The sequence below is a fragment of the Pezoporus flaviventris genome, unplaced genomic scaffold, assembly GCF_033815535.1.
Source record: "Pezoporus flaviventris isolate CSIRO_AGI_PZ_B2104156 unplaced genomic scaffold, CSIRO_AGI_Pfla_v1 ptg000005l, whole genome shotgun sequence".
Classification (NCBI taxonomy): Eukaryota; Metazoa; Chordata; class Aves; order Psittaciformes; family Psittacidae; genus Pezoporus; species Pezoporus flaviventris.
Genome location: NW_026892553.1, coordinates 11,870,420 through 11,892,529, shown reverse-complemented (window position 1 = coordinate 11,892,529; position 22,110 = coordinate 11,870,420). Strand labels below are relative to the sequence as shown.

General features: G+C 45.3%; 3 protein-coding genes and 1 non-coding gene across 7 annotated transcripts; 3 read left to right on the top strand and 1 right to left on the bottom strand.

The window, feature by feature from the left end:
• Window positions 1-48: 48 nt before the first annotated feature.
• Window positions 49-4,929, top strand: NKAP (NFKB activating protein). Its single transcript, XM_061446076.1, has 9 exons — window positions 49-311; window positions 864-944; window positions 1,363-1,436; window positions 1,658-1,774; window positions 2,508-2,550; window positions 2,967-3,082; window positions 3,202-3,277; window positions 3,705-3,854; window positions 4,542-4,929. The coding sequence occupies exons 1-9, from the start codon at window positions 64-66 to the stop codon at window positions 4,714-4,716; spliced, it is 1,080 nt and encodes a 359-aa protein (XP_061302060.1). The 5' UTR covers window positions 49-63; the 3' UTR covers window positions 4,717-4,929.
• A 1,079-nt stretch (window positions 4,930-6,008) lies between these two features.
• Window positions 6,009-6,852, bottom strand: NDUFA1 (NADH:ubiquinone oxidoreductase subunit A1). The gene is made up of 3 exons (XM_061446075.1): window positions 6,659-6,852; window positions 6,356-6,445; window positions 6,009-6,106 (listed from the first exon to the last, which is right to left on the bottom strand). Exons 1-3 carry the CDS (start codon window positions 6,758-6,760, stop codon window positions 6,086-6,088), a joined length of 213 nt encoding a protein of 70 aa, XP_061302059.1. The 5' UTR covers window positions 6,761-6,852; the 3' UTR covers window positions 6,009-6,085.
• Window positions 6,853-6,886: 34 nt separating this feature from the next.
• Window positions 6,887-17,846, top strand: LOC133265474 (large ribosomal subunit protein eL39). 4 transcript variants are annotated; one of them, XM_061446059.1, is made up of 10 exons: window positions 6,903-7,179; window positions 7,355-7,461; window positions 7,566-7,672; window positions 9,178-9,276; window positions 10,156-10,266; window positions 10,910-10,953; window positions 11,605-11,793; window positions 12,284-12,435; window positions 13,124-13,436; window positions 14,281-15,315. In XM_061446059.1, exons 1-10 carry the CDS (start codon window positions 7,000-7,002, stop codon window positions 14,425-14,427), a joined length of 1,449 nt encoding a protein of 482 aa, XP_061302043.1. In that variant the 5' UTR covers window positions 6,903-6,999; the 3' UTR covers window positions 14,428-15,315. The 4 variants fall into 4 exon arrangements, with proteins under 4 accessions (XP_061302045.1, XP_061302044.1, XP_061302043.1 ...); XM_061446061.1 differs by lacking the exons at window positions 12,284-12,435; window positions 13,124-13,436; window positions 14,281-15,315 and adding exons at window positions 15,758-15,861; window positions 17,501-17,846 and having other exon boundaries at window positions 6,887-7,179; XM_061446060.1 differs by lacking the exon at window positions 13,124-13,436 and having other exon boundaries at window positions 6,887-7,179.
• On the top strand, window positions 16,927-17,059 carry LOC133265649 (small nucleolar RNA SNORA69). Its single transcript, XR_009742041.1, has one exon. It is a non-coding gene; the product is annotated as a small nucleolar RNA SNORA69 (small nucleolar RNA).
• Window positions 17,847-22,110: the final 4,264 nt, after the last annotated feature.

Sequence of the window (22,110 nt, the reverse complement as noted above, 5' to 3'; positions counted from 1 at the left end):
CCCAGCCGGGAGGGCGCCGGAAGCCGCGCGCCGCCCGGAAGCGTGTCGTTGGCCGCGGCCGCCATGGCGCCGGCGTCGCGGTCCCGCAGCCCACCCGCCGCCAGCCCCGAGCGCCGCGGCCGTCGGTCGCGCTCCCGCTCCCGCGAGCGCAACGGGCTGAAACGGCCGAACCACCGGCGGAGCCGCAGCTGGTCCCGCTCCCGCGAGCGCACCCCCGGCGGGCCGCGCGCAGCCGCGCACCACGGCTACTACCACGGCAAGGCCTGGCCCGAGTACTACGAGAAGGAGAAGGAGGAGATCCTGCGGCAGAGGTGAGCGCCGCTCCAGAGGCTCCTCCCGTTTGTGTACGGTCCCTTCGCGGCCTGGCGGGGCTTCGGCCCCTTCGGCCTGTCCTTGCGGCGGCCCTTGGGTGTGCCTTGTATGCGCTTTAGGTGCTTTGGGTGGTTAGAAACGGCAACAGAACATCAGGCTTAAAGCGTTGACGTGCCGGGTGTAGCACTTTCATAGCTGCCTTCCAAGCAGTTGACCTGGGTTCGGTTCCCGGCTAAAGCACCACAAGGGTACCAACCCCGTCCCAGTCCTTTTTGATTAGTTTTCTGACATTTTAATGATAACCTCACATGAAAAAGCCTCTAGAGCTTCACTAGCTCTATTCTCTATTCTTTCTCAGTTCTGAGATGACAATAAAAGCGTTTGAAAGCTTTAGAGCTTTTCTAGAATAGCTGGGCTTTTGAAGAAGGGTCGGGCTCGGTTAGTGCTTGGATGGGAGACCGCCTGGGAATCCTGGGTGCTGTAGGCTCTTATCACCCTGAAAATGCCCGATCTCATCTGATCTTGGTCAGTGAAGGCATTCTCCATTGCAGGAGACTCAACGAAAGAGAGAGGATTGGAGAACTGGGGGCACCCGAAGTCTGGGGACTGTCACCAAAGGTTCCTGACCCTGAGTAAGATGTATTCTTTCTTCTTTTCCTCTGTTTTTTATGATACTGATTATATGTCAGTTCAGTTTACAAAAATGTCTTATCCCTCCACTAGTCCTTTTTAGTTCATGTGAGTCACTTCATTTCTGAACCATCATAATGAAATCATTACTTCCTCTTCCCCAGCTTCCGCTATTTTCCCAGAAATAATTCCCCAGTTAATTCCAACTGCCAGTTTTGCAAGACATGATTTATTGTAGGTCAGGCAATCTTTGTCTTGTGGGTCTGAAGCCAATTCCTGTGGTGTAAATCAGCTGTTTAATAGTTTGCTCTATTGCCAGCACTGACTCAAAATCTGCAACTGTGTGTTTGGCCATGTGTACATTTGATCTTGAATCCTGCACAACAGACTGTAAATAGCCAACTTCTTATTTTCATTCAGTTCTGATGAGCACACACCGGTAGAAGACGAAGAGGCAAAATCTAAGAGTAGTTCTTCAGATTCCAGCTCGGAAGGTATTTTGTTTTGCTTACACAGCTTGTTTTGAAAATGGGAAACTGATGAAGTCTAGAATCTCTTGCTTGCAAGAGGTTCACCAACTTGGATAGGTGGAAGTGAGTGTGGTGGGCTCCAGTTTGAAGGAGAGTGTTGCATTCGGAAGATTGAGACTTGTATGGAGCTAGATGAACTTTGTCTGCTCCCTAATTATTGAGGTTACCTTTTAAAAACCTTCTAGAGGAAAAAAAGAAAAAGAAGAAGAAAAGGAAGAAGAAAAAGCGGAAGGGATCCAAAAGAAAACGCAGAAAACATTCTGAGGACAGCGACAGCGAGTCAGAGTCTGAGGACTCCAGTGGTAAGAAGAGAGGGTTTCAGCTAATGCATGTGGTGTGAGAGCTCTTCTGCTGCTCCTCTGAATGTGAAGTGACACTTCTGGCTTTTGTTGCACACTTAAAATGTTCGGAAATTACAGAGCTGCACCACCAATCTGGTATTCTTTCATCATCTTGCTGGGTTTGCAGTGTATTTTCCTTGAGTGCTTGTGGTCTGGCCTTAGGAAATAGGATTTCTGAATTTCCTAGAATGGTTTGGGTTAGAAGGGGTCTTAAGGATCATCTAGTTCTACCTCCCTGCCATGGACAGGGACATCTTCCACTAGAGCAGGTTGCTCCAAGCCCTGTCCAACCTGGCCTTGAACACTGACAGGGATGGGGCAGCCACAGCTTCTCTGGGAAACCTCTGCCAGGGCCTCACCACTCTCATAATGAAGAATTTCTTCCCAATTTCTAATCTATATCTCCCCTCTTTCAGTTTAAAGCCATTCCCCCTGGCACTACCTGCCCTTGTAAAATTTAGCACCCATTGGGCACCCCATGCCAGAAATATGTTTGATATGTTCTCATATCAAACAGTATTGCAGGTAGCTCTCTACTTGTACTTCTGCAGTATTACTTGGTACCTGAGCAAATCATGTCTGAGCAGCTGTGTACTAAGGCATTCTGGTGGAGGTGGTTATTCACAGTGCAGTAAACTACTTAGTTATAGCTAATCATCTCTTTTTGATAATATACATGCTTTCTTTTTTTCAGATGAAGATAGAAAGAAAAGCAGGAAGAAGAAAAAGAACAGAAAGTAAGTTTCCGGGTGGTTGTGTGTAATTCTACCTGCTTTTGGCCAGAGGGCAGTGCCACTTTCATAGCAGATAGTGAGGAAGGCTCAGTGAGCATTCTTGTTAGGGCTGTAAATGCTGTTGAGTAATCTTAATTTGATGGATTTTCTTTAAATCTGCAGAACCACGCAGCAGAGGACTCACTGCAAGCATAGGGAGCAACTTTCTAACACTATATGACATGTGTAACAGTGTATATGTTGTCTTTGTTTTGCTGTAAGTCATTTTCTTCTATGAAACAACAACGATCTGCATGCAGACAAACCAGGTCTTCCCCCCAAACTTGCGTTAAGAAACTGGTGACTTGAATATGATTCCAAGCACTTTATTTCATCTTAGATATTGGGAAATAACATGTCTGTCTTTGACTTTATCACAGGAAGAAGTACAAGAAAAAGAAAAATAAGAAGAGCAGGAAGGAATCCAGTGATTCGAGTAGTGAAGATTCTGATGAAGAAATGTTTCAAGGGGAAGATCTCTGGATTGAGAGATCAAGTAGGTTCACCTGGCTTTAAACTTGCATCAAAGCTTCTTAGTTTCCTTTTGTGACTTTTATTAGGTGATGTTGTTCTGGTAACAAAAAATTAATCTTCCTCATTATTTGATTGCTGCAGAAAATATGGAAGCTGATAGCTTGATTGGACCAGAAGCTCCCAAAACTCATGCATCTCAGGATGACAGGCCTTTGAAGTGAGTAGCCAGTTCTTAACAGTATTTTGATTAAATCAACTGAATGAAGCCTGAAGGTTACTTTTCAAAAGGGCTGTTCTAAGAGCCTGGCATGCATCAGAGAGAAACGCAGTGCCAGAAACTCACAGGCACAAGTAGCAGTGGTGTGTGCCTTTGTGCTGACCTAAATCCAGGTAGAAGAGTCTGGTTTATGCTTTTTAGCCTTGATTCCCAGGAAATCAATTTTAAGATGCCTTTATGCTAATGCTCTGCAGTATTGTGAGTTTACAGTGTCTTTATTACCGTTTAATCGGAATGTATTAATTTAAGAGTTTCTTGCTAGTGTTAGCCATAAGGAAAAACAGGCCAGTTAATGGGAAAAAAGCTGGATGTTTAGCTCCTTCTCTCTCTATTAGAGACTGAAATCAGTACTTATTTTTTTTTTAAGCTATGGACATGCCCTCTTGCCCGGTGAAGGTGCCGCAATGGCAGAATATGTAAAAGCAGGAAAACGTATACCCCGGAGAGGTGAAATCGGCTTGACCAGTGAAGAGATTGCGTCGTTTGAGAGCTCTGGTTATGTCATGAGTGGCAGCAGGTATTGTTTTGATGATGATAATGGTTCGGTGAGATTTTAAAGAGCTGCTTCTGCTGCTAACTGGTTAGAAGACTGCTTCCAAGCTCAGGTTGAAAGCATGGAAGAGAAGGTGCTCTGTGTGCTTGCAGTAATCTACACTAAACTCGATCTTGCTATAGATAGATGATATATCTATCCAACTTGGTTTTGGAAGAACACTTCCTCCTCAAGAACAAAAATTCTTTCTAGCTAATTACAGATAATTACACTTTCTAGGTAAGTACACTTGTAATTATCTTAGTTTTCAAATGAGGAGACTCTAGTGTCAGGTGGCTCAAAGGCAGTGTGTTTGCACAGCAGTGGTGATGGCTGGCTCTTCAGTAGGAGAATAATTCAAGGGTGAGAGGTTGGCTGTGCTTTTTTCTCTGAGTCCAACAGGAATTTCCCTTAAATTTTGATAAGGCAGCAGCTGACACCCTTGGGGTAGGTTGGGCTTTCTGGCTGACTGCCTGAGAGCAGCCACCACCAGAAGTCAGTTTCTTGCTCTGCCATGCTCCTTCACGGGAAGGCTTGTGTGCAGTTTGGATGCTCTAGTGTAGATATCTTTATAAGCCACTCAGAACATTCAGCCCAGTTGAGGGATGTAAATCGTGATGGGGCATTACTTCCCTCTGTTCATGCTGAAGTACACAATGTTCTCCTCTGCAGACATCGCCGAATGGAAGCTGTGCGTCTGCGTAAAGAGAACCAGATTTACAGTGCAGATGAGAAGAGAGCTCTGGCATCCTTCAACCAGGAGGAGAGGAGAAAACGAGAGAATAAGATCCTTGCAAGCTTCCGAGAGATGGTCTATAGAAAGACTAAAGGCAAAGAGGAAAAATAATTCTCCATTTGGACTGGACACCACAGGTTCTACCAAGCAGCAGCTGACCTGTTCCAGTTGTGACTTGACAAAAAACCTTCCAGTGCTGCAGTGCTTTTCACCCAACAGGGTCAAGCCTCAGGAGTGGATTCCTTGGATCAAGGAAAGAGTTGCTTTTGTCAGATTTTCTTGGATGGTTTGCTCTCCATTCACAAGGAATGCCTGTAAAATGAAAGGCTACAAAAGGCAGGGAAGGCAGGAACAGGCAGGGAAGATGAAAGGTGCAATGTTCTGAGCTCACTTTGAATCAGACAAGTAGAAGGATTCCATGGGAGGGCTTTTTTACCTAATGCTGATAAGTGAGATTTTCCATTTGTTTTGATTAAGCATAGAATAATTTAGGTTGCAAAAGACCTTTAACAAGCTACTGGAAACAGTAGCAAAAATGAAGGAATTCCTAAGTTCCTGTTTAAGATCTAAGTCTCTCCACTTGATCTAGATCTGGTTTTGGTTTTTTTAACTCAACACAATTTTGTTTAGTTTGTGGTTCAAACTAGACTTGTAAATAGAAATGAATTTGTAATTTAATACAGATGGGCTTCAGTTACTTTAAAGCAAGCAGATTGCAACTTGGTGTCTTAGGTGTATTACATAACCATGGAGGCCTGCAGTGAAGAACTAAGTTGCTTGCTTCTTTTTCTCCTATGTCATACATAGGTATCGGGAGCAGTAGGTGCAGTGATTGGAACCCCTGGATGTACACAGGTGGTAACAAGGATGTATCTTTCAATTTATTTGAAATTCCTTTGTTTATGGAAGTGTCTATAGTAAAATCCTATGTTAATTTCTCTGCTATTTTAATTTGGTCTGGTTTAGCAGTATTATATGCATTTCTTTAAACTGTACTTGGAGGCTTACTCTGGATAGTGCTTCTGTGATTCAACTGCATATTTCCAAACATACGCCCTGAGCCGCCTTTTTCTCAGATGCTTTTAAAACCAAAGTGTTTTCTAGATGGTTGTTTTGTTCACCTAAATCTCTGTGTTGTACTTCTGGCAGCAGAGAGATGTCCTGTATGTTTGTATAAAGAAAATAAAAGTCCTGTAATGTCTGGCCTGGAGTTCTGCAGGTGTGTGCAAACAGTAAGTCCAGCCCACCTGGCTTCCTCCTGTTTACACTCTGTTCTGTCCTGCTGTACCCATCCATTCTTATATATTCTCTCCTCTGTCCAGCTGAGGAGGGGACTAACAGAGCAGCTTTGGCGGCATCTGGCACCCAGGTGGGGTCACCATACAAGAGCAGCAGATGCAAGGTTTGTATACATGTATGTCTTTATTAGAGTTAAATCATTTTATATAGGTTAAGTGGATTCTTCAGAAGAGCCATCACCTTAGTCTATGTTCTCCAGACCCTGAAAAAGAAACAGTATCATTTGTATGTGCACCATTATTATCCCTAACTTGCAGAAGGGCACAGCTGAAAATGCAGGTTTTGTCAAAAAATAATTAAGAACATGACTAAGAAAATGCAGATGCCCCCGGCAGGCTGCAGGGGCAGAGTAAGTTCCCATAGCCTTGAGCAACCAGGGTCCTGCTCAGAGCCCAGCACAGGGCTTCTGCTCCCCTCCCACTGCTGCCTACCCACCGCCCCCAGCACCTGCCTTGGACACGTAGTACTTGTTGACCCCCGACACCCGCCTGTCTCTCTCCATCAGCGCCCACTGGTAGGGATAACGGGCGATCCTCTTCTCCTGCAGGCGAGAACAGCGCTGCCTGTACGGCCCCGGGGGAGCGGCTCCCAGGGAATCTCAAGGGAAGGGGCCACGGGAGGGAAGAGATCCCATAAGGAAAAGGTGTGGGGAAGGAAGCCCCGGCGGAAGCGCAGCCCCAGTATCTCGACCCACGGGCGGGGCCGCCGGGGAAAGGGGAGGGAAGACGGCCCAGTGTCCTCCCCCCACACTGACCTTGCCGCCGTTACTCCAGCGGTGCATGTAGATGGTGGAGAGGCCGGGGATGGCGAGGCAGACGCCCATGATGGCCATGCCGGGCAGGATCTCGTACCACATCCCGCCGCTGCCGTGCTGCGGTGCCCCCCTCTCGCCCCGCCGTCCGGCCTCCCTGCGAGCGCTCCCAGCTGACCCCGCGCCGCCGTCACTACGCAGACACGCCGGGAGCCGTAGCGCGGCGGGGCCGCGCGGGGCACGCCGGGAGCCGTAGTGCGGCGGGGCCGCGGCGGGGCGGCCTTGGCCGAGGGCGCGGCTCGTGGCCCTTTAAGGCGCAGTCGCGGGAGAAGCGGTGGCCTGGGATGAAGGAGGACAAGGAGAACGCGAGGCCGAAGGAGCGGCGCGGGGCCGCCTCCGGGCTGGGGGCTCTGTTGGGGGCGGGGTCGGGCACGGCCACCGCCGCCGCTGGGGACAGCAGGACCGGCGCTGCTGAGCTCGACCGCCTCGAGCGGCCCAAGGACAAGAAGGAGACGCTCAGCAAGGTGGGGCCTGCGCGGTGCGATCCCCCCCAGTCCCGCGGGAACGGGCCTCGCCCGGTGCCGCTGGAGGCGGCCTTTGTGGGGCGGGAGGAGCTGGGTCCTCCCCGGGAAGGGGTGTGAGGGGTGGCGGTGGCAACGAGCGCTGTGGGCCGCTCCAACCCATGTGTCCGTGCCGCAGGTGGTGATCCGGCGGCTGCCGCCCAGCCTGACGAAGGAACAGCTGGAGGAGCATCTCCAGCCCCTGCCCGAGCATGACTACTTCGAGTTCTTCGCCAACGACTCCAGGTACGGCCGCCGGCCCCCTCCCCCGGGGCGGCTCCCGAGAGCCGCTGCTGCCGTCAGCCGGGCCGCCCAGTGAGCCTGGCTGTGTGGGTCTTGTCTTTGTGCAGCTTGTACCCTCACATGTTCTCGAGAGCCTACATCAACTTCAAAAACCAGGAAGACATAGTCCTCTTCAGGGATCGCTTTGACGGCTATGTTTTTGTCGACCACAAAGGCAAGTGAGCTGTGTGCGTCTCTCCTGGTTTGCGCAGTGTGAGAGCTGTATTGTAGAGGGATGAATGTAAGCAGCCCAGTGTGCCACTTGGTGTTTGTTTGGCTTTAGTGCCTTAAATGAATGCTCTGCAGTATTTCAGAGAAGAAAGTCTTATGCTTTGTGGAAGCTAATTTAAGACTTTCTTCTGTATTTCTAAATCGATCCTATAGTGTTATGTGTAAACCCCAGTAAAGTATACATACATCAAGATGATAGTGATTTCCAGATAAACCCAGTTGTTGCATTACTAAGGTTAATACTTGCATTGTCATACCTGAGTGGGAAGTCAGAGAAGTGAAAATGGGCGGGTGGTGTTGCTGTCCAAGCTAAACAAAGCTGAGGTTAATGGTGCCCTGCTCCACTGCTCCCTTTGTCTGTTCTGTACACTTCTAACAGCTTATTTTTTGGTCAGTTTTTAATCCGTATTATTGCTTGATCCAGTTTACAGCTGAGTGGATCATCTTGATTCAGTAAAAGGAGTGGCTTGTTTCTTGCAGCCTGAAGTTGTAAAAGCAACTGGTCTCTGGAGACCTACATCTATAGTTTATATGTTGTTTAATTTATTGGTTAAACATCCAAGTATTTAGTTGTGTCACCACTTACCTTTTTTTCTGAATGCACGTTAGGTATTCAGTACACCTCATGTCCTTAAATTTTGCATTTCAAACCTACTTACATCACGTAGCGCTAAAACATCTTAGTCTGTCATTGAAAAACCTTAAATTTACAAATTTAGCAAAACCTTTACCAAGAGTCTTCCTGTTGGCTTTATTAGGCTGAGGATTTCACCTTGAACTTTGTGGTTTACTTTTCATCCAGCCAGCTGCTTTATGTGACACAAAGCTCTGTCCACAAGACCCTCCCTCATTTAGAATGGTTGCATGGCAAGGTTCTAATAACACCCACCTCTTTTAAATAGCCTGGTTTGCAGTGTAACAGGATGCTGTATTTGCCATATCCAACAGCAACATTTGATTTATGCAGCCATAAATGTGGCATTCTAGTCAAAAGATGAAACTTTAAAGCCTGACTGTAATGTGTTGCATTGTATTGTATTTTGCCAAAAATTGAGATTTGCCCCAGTTACATTAACTTAAAACATTATCTTGCACTTGCACAATGATAGCAGAGCCTGTAGGATGAGGATGTTGTGTGGTGTGGTATAGCTGAGGTGGCTGAACTGACAGTTATGGGCAGTCTTAAATTTAGTATTTCCATCTTGTGAGTCTGTTACTTTGCCTTTTTGTTGATGTTGTGAGTGTTTAGTTCATGAATTCTGCTGTCTCTAAAATGTTTTTTTTATTAAATGTCTTTCACAATACAAGACTTTTTTTATGCTTTCCAAGTAGTCTCTTCTAGTATTGCATATTTCTTGTGAGGCTTATCTTCCTGCTGTAGACATGGATAATATACTCTATATCTGGTTCATCTCTATTTTAATGCAATTTTCCCTCTCCTCTTAACAGGTCAGGAATATGCTGCTATAGTTGAGTTTGCACCTTTCCAAAAAGCTGCAAAAAAGAAGAGTAAGAAAAAGGATGCAAAAACTGGAACCATTGAAGATGGTATAACTGCTGGCTATTTTGTTTTGCATGTATGCACTTGAAATCCCTAGCAGTAATTTGAATATGCTGTGTTGTGGTTTGACACCAGCCATCAACTCAGCACCACACAGATGCTCACTCCCCCTGCCTCTCACCTCAGTGGGATGGGGAGGAGAATCAGAAAAAGCTAAAACCCGTGGGCTAAGATAAGAGCAGTTTAATTATTGTAATAAGTAAATTATAATTGTAATGGAAAGGGAGGCAACAGAAAGAAAGGAATAAACCCCCAAAGAAACACAAGTAATACACAATACAATTGCTCATCACCCACTGACCAATACTCAGACCAACCCAAGCAGCAATCGGTGCCTCCCAGCCACCTCCTCGTGTTTATATACTGGGCATGACATGCTGTGGTATGGAAATACCCCTTTGGCTAGTTCAGGTCAGGTGTTCTGTCTCTGCTCCCTCCTGACTTCTTGTGTCCCTCCTTACTGATCAGAGTATGAGACCTTTATCAGGGTAAGCACTGCTAGTAACAACTGTATTATCCACATTATTCTCAGACTAAAGCCAAAACACAACTCTGCAGCAGCTACTAGGGATAAAATTAACTTTATCCCACCTGAAACCAGAACAAAAATTTTTACTGTGACACTGTAGTTTATTGACAGAATATTTGCTTAGTTATAGCTTATTAGCACTGCTTGGACAGCTGCAAATCTATGAAATATGATTGTTCCAGACAAACATAACGCAGCAGCTCATTTGAGAGCTGCCAATTTACGAACAGGTGACATAAGCACCACAGCTTATGCAGATTAACCCAGAATTCCAGCAGTGCACAAGGGAAATTCTTTTCATGCTGTGGTTTCCTTTTTCCTCTTCCCTTCCCTGTAGATCCAGAGTACAAGAAGTTTCTGGAAAGTTACAGTGCAGATGATGAAAAATTAACTTCCACTCCAGAAACTTTGTTGGAGGAAATAGAGGCAAGAAACAAAGAGCTCATAGGTATGGAAATCTATGTACTACAGCAACATTTTCCTAGAGCACAAAGGAATGTATGTGGTGTAATTTGAAGCTGTGTTTTGGTTTTTTTTCACCCTTCAGGAGACTGAATTCTTATGTGTGATTGTTAGGTATTTATTAAACCTTTAGGCTAATACTACTCAGTGTACTTTGTTTTGCTGTCATGGTCTAAATTCTTTTATAGATTTAAGTTTTATATGGTAATGTCTATGCTTGTTTTAAGATGCTAGTCACATCTGCTAGCCGTGCTAGGCTGTGGAGTGGCTGCATTTCAGTGGGATGCGGGGATGTGCCATGTATGCAGAAGTTAAGACATTCTGTGGTTGGGTAAAATATCACAAAAATGACCAGAATGCTCTTTCAAAACAAGAGAATCTGGGAAAAGCCTAATGCAGACTGAATGTCCCATTACAGAGAGGTATACTGTGTATCACTAAAGAAGGTTATAGAATCCTAATAGTTGCCACTGTTCAGGGGTAGGATTGGAAGACTTGTTTTACTGCTGTATTGCTGTATGTGAGAGGAGAAAGGCTGGAAAATCCATAAGGCTTTTTCATTTCATGTAGGGTTTTGTTGAAGTATTGGATAAGGCAGATTGTTTACATTTGTTTTATGTATTCTCTAGCTAAAAAGACTACTCCATTATTGAACTTCTTGAAAAATAAACAGGTAAGACTTATCTCCAGAATCTTCTTATTTCTTGCAAGTCCAATTGGCTCATTTAAAGCATGGGTGTGTATATTGGAGCATGTATGTTGATATGTTTCTGCCCTCTTGAAGAAAAGCTTTTGACCCAACTTGTTAACATCTGGTTCACATACTTGAAACTACCAGAACACTGGCCTTTGGAGGAATGGTGGTGCTTTGTGTGTGTTCTGGTCACAGCTAAATGTTGCTTGTGGTACTGTCAGACTAGATTCCTTTTCAATGCTGTTTTGACTCACGTCTTTGTAGATCATCTTTCTGCCAGCACATAATAACATTTTAACTTTTAGCAACAGAGGAAATAACAGGTGGGGCAGATTTCATTAAAAATAGAATTATAAAGGCTGAGGCTACTCTTGTGTGTGTTGGTTGATTTTTTTTTTTTTTAAGATAGTACAAGTTAAGGATCATGAAAGAGGGGAAAAGATGAAATGCTGCTGTAACATGTTCAGGTTCACAACAGAATAATAGAGACAACAGGACTGTTTTTCTATTACAGTAGAGGTGGGGTTGAGGCGAGTTACTTTATCACTGTGGCACCGTATCTTTTTAGGCTTAAAGGGATCTTTTCTAGATCTGGAAAGACACTGTTTCTCTTTGGTTTTAAACACACAGAGACTGAGAGAAGAAAAAAGAGAGGAGAGGAGGAGGAGAGAATTGGAAAGAAAAAGACAAAGAGAAGAAGAAAGAAGAAAATGGAAAGAGGAGGAGAGAAGGAAGAGAAAAGAAGCAGAAAAACTGAAGAAGGTAGACAGATGCCCAGAAAAAGAAAGAGACAGATCAAAAGAAGAACCAAAGATTAAGGTCTAGAACAGTTCTTTATTATAAACTGTTACACTCCCTTTCCCCTATTATTTGTATATCTGTCTCTCAGAATGTGCTTTGAGTATTGTGTGAAGAATCACATGGGTTTGGTGTTAGTAGATTACTACTTTTTTGTAATATTCAATATTAGGCGTTGTTAAGTTTTACATCCTGTAATGCTTCAAAGTAATATTTAAAGCTTTTGTCATGTGACTGTTGTACATGCTATGGTGAACAAAACTGTGAATTCACTATGGAATGGAGACTTTTTAAGCTTTTTAAACTGGCCTGTTTTAGGAGAAAATTACTAGTCTGCTCTGTGGATAATGCTTACTCATACACTCCAGCTTTTAGAAATACTACGATTTGCAGTAGTATTACTTTAATGTTTGTTTCTTACTGGACTGTGGTTCCTTTGCGATTTTGGTGTTGTGCCAGACAATACGTATGAAAGTGAGCTTTTTAGTTGAGACTTCTGTTTTCTTTGTAGCTGCTTAAGAAGCCTGAAAAAGATGAAAAAGACTTGGAGAGAAAAGAAAAATCCAAGAAACTGGAAAAAGAGTCTCTGAGGGAGGAAAAAAATGCGAGTAGTGCATCTGCCAAACGATCTGATGGGGAGACAAAAGAAGAGAAGGCAAAAAAGTATTCTAGTACTTGCTATAAATATATATATGTATATATAACTTGTTTCCTGATCGTACTGAGGCTTAGGCTGCTCTGCCAATGACTGTTTAGTAATTCCTCTGCAATTAGCCTTCTGATAGAAGGCATGGGATGTGTTCTCTGTGGTTGCAGAAATCTGTGTGAATTACCTGACTAGTTCTTCACTAGTGGACAAATTTTGATGTTTTTTCAACTCACTGTAGGAACTCTGCAAAAGAAGCCCAGGTGTGGGTGACCTGCAGCAGGCTGTGAGCACTGTCTTTGCGATTGGCGAATTAGAGCTGTGGCAAGAGGAGAGGTGTGCTGCAGTTATTAGTCCTTTTAAGTCTTGTAAAATATCAAAGTGGAAGGTGTAATTCTTAACAGCTCTGTGATCTGGTCAAGTTTCAGTTCTGCCATGTGAGAAATAGAGATAAGACAGAGAAATCCAGGTGCTTTCCAGAGCCAGAGGAGACTTGGCCAGCTGTGTGAGTAGGAGCCTAGGAAGTGCCAGCAGTCAGCATCATCTCAGGTTCTCATGCATGACTTGAGTTAATGCAGCTTCCCAAAAGCTCCCTAGAACCTACCAGTGTGTCATCTTCATATTGCAAACTTACACCAGTATTACATTGATCTCCCAGCTCTGATGAATCTTTTGAGCTTAATTTTCAGTTTTGTTTTCATACAGATCAGAAGATGAGTGTGTAAAGGACTACAGGGACCGAGATAGAGATTATGAAAGAGACAGAGAATATGAGAGAGCACAAAGGGAGAAACTGAGGCGCCAAGAAGAGGAGCGTCGGAGGCAGAAAGAGCGCTTTGAGAAAGAGAAGGTTTTTAGAAGAAAAGAGGAAGAGGTGAAAAAGGAGAGAGACTTACTCAGAGAAAAGGGAAAGAAAAGTGATCTTACAGACTTTACCAGCAGCATGGACAAATCTGAGAAAGTAACCAAAGATGATAAAAAAGAGGATACAATTAAGAGGGATCGTATCAGAAACAAGGTGCTGGATTTCTTTAAATTCATGTGTCTGATTCATATGGACCAGTTTGTGGGCTTTAGGGTAAAAGTACTTCAAGGAGAGAACCGTGTGGTTTCTCTGTTGAAAGTTCTCCCTGTTCTGGTAACAAACTCTGCCATTGCTAGAAAGTTTGCCTGTTTGTCTACTAAATTTTGCTTAAACTCTTTGTCACTGTATAGGAATTAAGCCATGATACCATGGGCTAAATTGTAAAGACACTGATTTCTTTTCATTTGCTGACTTACGCCTTAGGCTGTATCTTTAAAGTGTCAGCAGAGCATCAGTAATCTGCGTGTGTCTCTTGCTGACACTATATATGCCTGAAAGTACATCTTAAAGTGAGAGAGTGATTGAACAGGTTCCCTCAAATGGGGACAAGACTGCTACATGCAGAATATGACAGAAGATCTCCCGTAGACTGAAGAAAGAATGTCTCGGGCATAGTTTTATATACCCTGCAAATCTGTTGTATGCAAGTTTTCCATGTCAATTAAGGCTGTTTCGGATACAAATGAAACTCGGGGGTTTGAAGAAGCTTGAAGTTGGCCTCTATTCTGAGAGAGGGCAAGTTGAACTCATCTCAGGAGGAAGCTCTTTACAGATAACTTCAGTTGTGCGCAGTGGTGTTTGTGGCTTGAACCGGGGTGTTGTCTCACAACAGAGACAACCTTGATTTGAAACAGTTGAAGTTACCTTGCAAACATGGTGGAATAATTTAACTTAGAACACCGTGAAAAGTTTGAGCCATTTCTAGTATCACTGATGCCATCATAACTATGATGGCTGGGGGCTATGAAAGAGTCTAAATAGTTTTGATTTATTTCAGGATCGTCCAGCAATGCAGCTGTACCAGCCAGGAGCCCGAAGCCGAAGCAGATTGTGTCAGTATGAAGACAGTGCTGCAAAGCCTGCAGATCAGGGTGCGGATAAGAAACAAGAAAGTGAGACGAGTAATATGAAGGAAGAGGAGTGACTAGCATGCAAGCCTTATGTGTTCTGACTGTCTGTGCAGCCAAAGAGCATGTACTACGCAATCCAGAAGTGCCTTCGAAGCGAAGAAGGAACAAAGGAAGACAAGGGGGCATTGTGCTGTTGGATGTTTCTGGTTAAAGAACCTCAGCTGTAGATTTGGAATTTGAAATGTGTTCTCATTGTATTTTCAGTTATTTGAATTTATTTTCCCAGCATCTGAACTACATCAGAGAAGAGAATCTTTGCAAAGTAGAAAGACTTTATGGCCTTAAGTGTGATAATAAATGAGTCACGCAGTCAGGAGATGACACCTGGATCTGAAGCCAGAGCTTTACTGTAAGGCGATGGGAGCCAGTGTTTGATGTGCTTAAGCAGAGCAAGCTTGAAGTTGCCCGGAGTTAACACAGGTGTTGTGTGGCAGTGATAGCTGAGTGATGTCAGTCTGGCACAGAGACAGGTACACAGGCTGGGGCTGTTGAGGTGCCGATGAAGAGGAGGAGTCTCGAAGAGGAGAACGCCTGGCATGTCAGTGATAAAGCTAGGGAGGGAGAGACCTTCCTCTTTCCTGGTTCTCTGGATATTAAGTAACTAAGTTGGAGTGTATGAATAAGCTGGCTTAATATTGGAATACTTCTTGACAAATTGTCATGTAAAGTCTACCTACATTGAAACGCTTACTTTTAATCAAATGTAGCTGGTTTGGACATCCTGTTCTTTTGCAGCATTCTCCCTTCACCGTCTGGAGCGTTACCGCACTCCTGGTCTCCCTCATAACTTGAACTGTTATTTTACAGCCCAGAAAGAGACTTCACCAGTAGCAGCTCCTCCTAAGCTAGCGAATTTTAGCCATAGCTGTTTTGTACTAAACCCAATAAACTCGCACAAACTCCTGCCGCCGCCGTCCCTCACTGCGCTCTGTGGCGCCGGGCCGCCAGGGGTCGCTGCGGCCGCGCAACCCTCGCCTCTCTCGCCGCTTCCCCCTGCCCCTTCCGCCTCTTCCGTCGCCGCCATCGCTGGGACGCCTGGCAGTTCTGCGCCATGGTGAGACTATCTGCCGCCATCCGCCGCCGGGGCGCGATATTTCGGGCCCCTCTCGCCGCTGCCGGTTGGCTTGCGCTCCCCGCAGCCCGGGGTGGGGGGGACGGGACGGGAGACGGCGGGAAGGCCTTGGGTTCAACGTTCCCTTCCAGCTCATGGCTTGCTGAGGCCTTGCGGCCTGCCCGCCGCCGTGCCCTGCTCTGGCGCGGCTGAGCCCCCGCGGGGCGGCCGGCCCGGGCCCGGCTGCGAGGCGGTGGCTGATGTGTGGGCATAACGGCTGCTCTCTCTTCCAGTCGTCTCACAAGACGTTCAAGATCAAACGCTTCCTTGCCAAGAAGCAGAAGCAGAACCGGCCGATCCCGCAGTGGATTCGCATGAAGACTGGCAATAAGATCAGGTAATGGTTTGTTGCTTTCTGAAGCGCTGCAGCCACCCAGGCTTAGGCTGCGTGTGCCGCTTGGGCTGAAGTCAGAAGCTGGTTGTGTAAAAAAGGTTTACGCAAGCAGCAGTGCAGTTTTGTGGCTGTGAATTTCATATAGAAGCACTGGTGCAGACCCACAACTCCAGGTACTGTTGGCCTGTTTTCTTGAGGCAGTGTGGAGCTTTCATGCCAGTTTCTTCTGTAGCAGTCCAGTTCATGCCAGTGCTGTGCAAGGATCCACAGGTGCTTGGTCGTGGCACATAAATTAAAGACATGAACTTGTGGATGATTTACTGCAGAATTGGTAGCCTTTGCTGCTGATGTTGCCCTTACCAGCACCTTTCCCCTCGCTCAGAGCTGTCCCTCTGCGATCCTGCATCTCAAGAACAGTACCTCACTGAGCAGGGGTGTTATGAGACACAGAAGATTGTAAGGGAGCGAAGAGCTTGTTGGGTGTATATGAGATAAAATTGACAGTGTAAGATCCTTGGTACATCACTGCAGAATTGATTTGCAACAGTTCCTTTTTGTTTGCCCATAGTGTTTGTTTTCAAGCATTGTATTTAAAAAAATGCAGTAAGAGCAGACTGTAAAATACTGGGTGAATGTGAGGCATGCAGAAGGTGGTGTATATCTAAGCCCTCTGGTTTAAAAGCTTCAGCCAGTGTAATTTGTTCACTTACGCTGTGCCTCTGGCTTTTTACCTCATACACTTCCTTGTCTAAACTTTTTAAGGGAACAGGATTCTTTCTCCCAGATTATTTTTTGTCCTGAGTAGTGAGGAGAGTGTCAGTAGCAGTGGCTGGATCAGGCAGCAAAAGGGCACAGGCTTGCCACGTTCTGTGCTTACTTCTCCTGTTTCTTTCTAGGTAGAATCAGTACTGTGTGCCCCAAACTGTATCCTTGTCTTCCAGACACCAGCTTGCAGTTGGGTTCTGTTTGACCTAATTGCAGTACTTTGGAATACTTTTATCATGGAGAAAATTGATTTGTCTTACGGCACTTCAGTACATTGGTCACCAGTTTTTCCCAACCTGTGCTAAAGCAGGCTGCAATTGCAGTGCTTCCTCCTGTGGGAGTACTGCCATTGTCCTGCTGAGAGAGTCTCTGTTAACAAGTCTCCTTGGTTTCACCTGTACAGTGGTGAAACCATATGTTCTTAACAGGTACAAGTACATACTGATAAATTAATATACTTGACTGGAAGATAGCCTTTCCATATGCTGCTCTGCTTTTCAGATTTTGAAGAAAACTGATACTTTTGGTGTTAGATTATGAACTACGTTCAGGAGGTAGCTTTTTCTTATCTTTGGACAATCACCACAAGATCACAGGCCTTGTCTCCAAAGGAGGAGGGAAGATGTTCACATGTCAGTGCTGCATCTCTGCAGGCATCTTTACCTCCTTGATGTCTAGATTCTGTTGCAGTAATGTGCTGCTTAGTGATGAGATGGAAATTCTAAGCTGAGTTCACAGCTGATTGTTGGCAGCTTCCCACTCCAGCACATAAGAAAGATTTCAGTTCCTTACCATTCAGCTAATTTAAGGTGGTTTTACTCCACTTGGATCCTCAAATGTGTGTGCCCTTTGCTAATGTACACTGCTTTTGTCTTAGGTACAACTCCAAAAGGAGGCACTGGAGAAGGACCAAACTGGGATTGTAAGAGGGACTGTCTCCTGGGAACTCTAATAACACTTGTCTTTCTGCGTCAGACTGATACACCTGTGGCTGTTTGGCACCCCCAAGTGATTCCCTCTGTAGTGTTGGACTGCACCCCCAAACGTGTGTTTTGTTGGGTTTTTTTGTAAGCTAGTCTGGGATATTTATGTTAACTGGGAAAATCTTGGAAGTAATTTGCATCTGAAACATGAAGACTGTGTTCTATTAGTGTTCTTTCTTTCAGGCATCATCATGAGTATTGACAGTGTACAGGTTTACTAATAAATACAGACCTGGATGACTTGGTTGAAATTACTTTATATATATATGGTGGGATAGTAACAGAATAAAAACTAATGTTACTGTGAGTATAATCTCAGTGTGAGAAACCTTATCAGATAGAGCAGGCCATGTCTTCCTTTCCACTTACTGTAAACCTCTTGGAGCAAAGCATGCCATTTCTTTAAAGGAAAGAGTAAAAATCAGAACTGATTTTTAAAGGAGTTAACGTGGGAAAGGGTACCATGGTACTTGGCAAATGCTAAAATGTTATGTGCCCGCAGGTGCTGTAAGAACACTTGCCCATGGAGTGAGAGCATGGGGCTGAGATGATCAGTGGTACTCACAAAGCAGCATATGGGCAAAGCTGCCCTGAGCACTGCGTGTCCTCATGAGCCTGTGCTCGGGCAGCTTCATACCCCGGCAGCTCCATCCCCGGGGGAGGCCTGGCCCCACTCCTGGAGCGCTGGCTCTCAGGTAGGATGGGGTGCAGGCCAGCCCATGGAGTCTGGGGTTAAGATGCTGGCTGGAGAGTGAGTGCAGTGGAATAATCAGGTGAAAGAAGGTTCCACTAAAGAAATGGGAAAGGAGGGGGGATGAATAGGGCACAGTCAGTGGATAGATTTAGCTCCTACAAAATGCCACAATCTTACAACCTGTAGTACATAATGGCTGCATGTTCCCTAGAATGACGACCTGAGTTGTGTCTGGAGCTTTGTGTTGACTTGATCAGGTTGGTCTTGATGCCAAAGGTGTTTAATGTTCTCAGCAGGAGCATTAGTAACTGAAGATGCTGCTGTAAAAGAAGAGTTAGTACCTGTTTAAAAAAAGGGGCAAAGGAAGGAGTTAAACTGCCCAGAGAAGTCATCACTCCAGCTCCCCAGCTGGGCCATGTGCAATGTCACCTATACTGCAGGGAAGTGGAGAAGGAAGCTGTGGCTTAGCACCGAGTCGTGTGTGCCTGCTGCTCCTTTCCCTTCTGCAGTGCAGACCTGACATAGGTGCTCTGGTCAGCAGGAAATAACTGAAGGTGCAAACGTGTTCTCGAATGTGGCTGCTGCAGAGCCCATCCTGATGCTGAGGTCCTGTTTTCTGGGTTCAGACTGCTGCGGTAGCTCAGTTCCTGGGTGGCAGCTTCCTGAGGAAGCCTTAGGCTGCAATATGTTCTGTGTTGCTGCTTTTCATGTGAAGGTAAATAGATACATCTCCTTCACGTTCTGTTTTACAGCACATGATGCTAGGCAGCAGCATATGCTGAGCACGCATAAATGCATAACAAATAGATGGACAGTCTTCTTCGTAAGGAAGGTGTGCTGGAAGTTTCTGTGAGCACAGCAGAGCAAGGCTGGATTTTTACAATTTTCAGGATACTTCAGAGGTAACTTCTAGTCCCTTTCCTGTCTAAGAGTCTAGTTTCTACCTCATTATCGGGGGGAAGCAGTAAGTCAGTGCAACAGGAAAGCAGCAAACAGCATTGCTAGAGATGTTTCAACAGAGGCCCAAGTGCTGCAAACACTTTTACCCCATGTTTTTTAAATCTCTTCTGTGCTCTTCTCTCTGAAACAAGTGTTTAGGAAGTAACAGCACTGCTGAGGGTCAAAGATCAGCCTTGGAGCCTTGTGAACAGCCCTCTGCCTTTCCCCGTCACCACTGCTGGCAGGTAGAGCTGCTCACAGAGTTTCTCTTAATTTGTGTCTGTGAGGACCTAGCTGAGGGAGAGAAAAGTAATTTCTTTGAGAATGGAAAAAGTTTGCTCCATAGCATTTGTGGGAAGCCTTTCCTAAGTAATAGATTTAACTATTTATTACTGTTTGTTAGATAGTTTCACAGTACTGTGCTATTTTTATTAGGTGGAAGCAGCTTCTACCAAGGAGCTGTTTTGGAAAATAACCCCTCATAATATTTTTCTCCATTTGACTGCTTTTCAAATTGGATGTGAAGGGATAGCATGAAGTAAATTTACTACAAATTAAAGTTGGGTTAAACTCAGTTTTCTTCAGAACCTTAACACAAATACCTCTGGATGTGAATGATTTCTGCTGCCCTGTGGCAGCTCTTTTTGACCCTCTCCTTCCCTGCAAGTTGTGAGGGTGGTCAGGTATCTCTGCAGAACTGGGCTAATGCACAGTAACTAAGACATCAACAGAAGCTTTAAAGAAGAAAAAAAACCCAACTACGATATTCTACTCCATTTTTGTGGATAGGCTTTCATTTGAGTGAGACGCAAAGTGTGCAAAGATTATATACCTATTTTTTAAATGTCTGTATTTGCAAACCGACTTCCCCTCTGTAGGTCTGAAAGGAAACCATGTGAATGAGGGGTGGTGTTTGGGGCAAACACGATGCACAGCAGCAGAAAGGGTACTGGTATTTGCTCTGAGGAGAGGTTCCCTTGCAGTGCAGGCAAGGCAGGGGTGGCATTGATGAGTATGTTGTAACACCAGGCTCTGGTCTTGCTCCTTCTGAAGTGCCTGCCTAATTTGCCTCAGAGCAGAATACGGCTTCAAACCCATGGCCAAAAGATGGTTGGGAAGCTGCCTGTAGGTGATTTGGATAGCTGTCAAGGGGAGGTGAGTACTAAAAATTGTTACTTACTTAAGTGTGGCATTTGCCAGTTAAATTTTACTTTCCAATGGAAGTCCAGGTTTCCGGGTGCAGCATGACTAAGCTGCAGTTTCAAATGCCAAGGAAACCGCTCCTTCAAGGAAATTCTCACTAATTCCACTGGTTACTCTGCCTGACTCGGAGAAGAATGTCAAGAGTGGTCCTGCACCCTCTGCTCAACAGCATGCTGCTGTGAAAGGGTGAGAGAGGACTAATGGGTCAAAAAATACTTCAACAGAGATGCACCCACCTGTCTTACCAACAGTGCTGTGGCTATCAGAACTAAAGATTGCTGGTGTTCTGACATCAGCGCTTTTCATGGAGTTTGTGCTGCTGTGGCCAGGCTTGTTGGAAGCTAGCCTGTTGTCCTGTGGTATGGATGTGGCCAGAGAGATTCTGGAAGGAGGTATGTTGTTGTAGTCCTTAATCTCTTAAAGCATTACAAACCCAGTGTAGATCAGGCATTAAATTCATTCCCTGTGTGTTTTGTATGTCTCTGCTGCTGACCTTGGTGATTAAGATGTCCATATACATCTATGTGTCTACTTTGTCACCTGGGTGACTGTCACCTGTCACTATCCAGTCACCAGATTACTGTCTGCTTATCTGGAGGATGTTCTTCCATGTATTGTCCACTGCAGACTGGGTTATTCCAGTGTCTGAGCAGCATTTCACAATCTGAATATAAATGGAGTGATGTCTCTGCAAGAGCTTCTGCACTGTAATGGGGAACAGAAACTCCTCATGTGCTGTCCGAGAGCCACTTCCCAAATGGGATTGCTATTTAAGGGGGTAGAAATGGTCTCATGCTGATGAAAAAGGGGAAGTTGTTTTCTGAAGATATTTTGAAGCAGCCCTGGCTATTGAGAATGTGAAAAGCAAGCTGAAATCAGCTGGGAAGAGCTCCATTTGGTGAAACAAACACAAACAAGTGAGCAGAGGTTTTGCCTGTTTAATGAACTTACCAGTACATACACACAGGGTTATACTGCTATGAGGACATTTCTCAAGAGGTTCATTTTTGAGCATGACCTCAGTAGCAACAAAGATAATCTCTCAGCCTTTGTACATTTTCCATGGTTTTGAGCAATGAGTCATCGTTCCAGAGCTGCTCATCAATTCCAGTCCCTGTGGGAGCCACCACATGCTACCCTACTGGGTGTCCCTCCTGCCTCCTCCACTCCTCCTCCCATCTCCAGGGGGAGCATCTCAGGCCCCCCTGGATGGGGGTCCCAGGGAGGAGCTGCCAGGGGGGGCTTGTCTTGCACTTTGAAAACCTTCTGTTTTACTGGGCACTGCAGTTCTTACTTTATTGAGAAACAGCTTTAGCTGTCAAAGACAAACAGCAACCCAGAGGAGGTACATGTAGAAGAGGTCTGGAAACCTCACAGGGAACTGGAAGTGTGGCTGGAGGCACAGCCTGCTTGTCTGTACCCACTCTCCCTGACAGCAGAAAACCATACATAAAAAAGTGTTTGGGGGGTTGTTTCTGAAGCCATAGTTGCTTCTCCATGGTTAGTCCAGTGCCAGGCCTCTGGCATCACAAGAGTGTTCTTGTGAAATATGTGATTATATTCTGCCAGTGTCTCTGTCCAGGCACCTGAGGTGCCATGACAAGTCCAACTTTACAGCATTGCTGGAGCCAGGGGAGTGCTGTGTGGTTATGAGTTACTGGCTGGGCT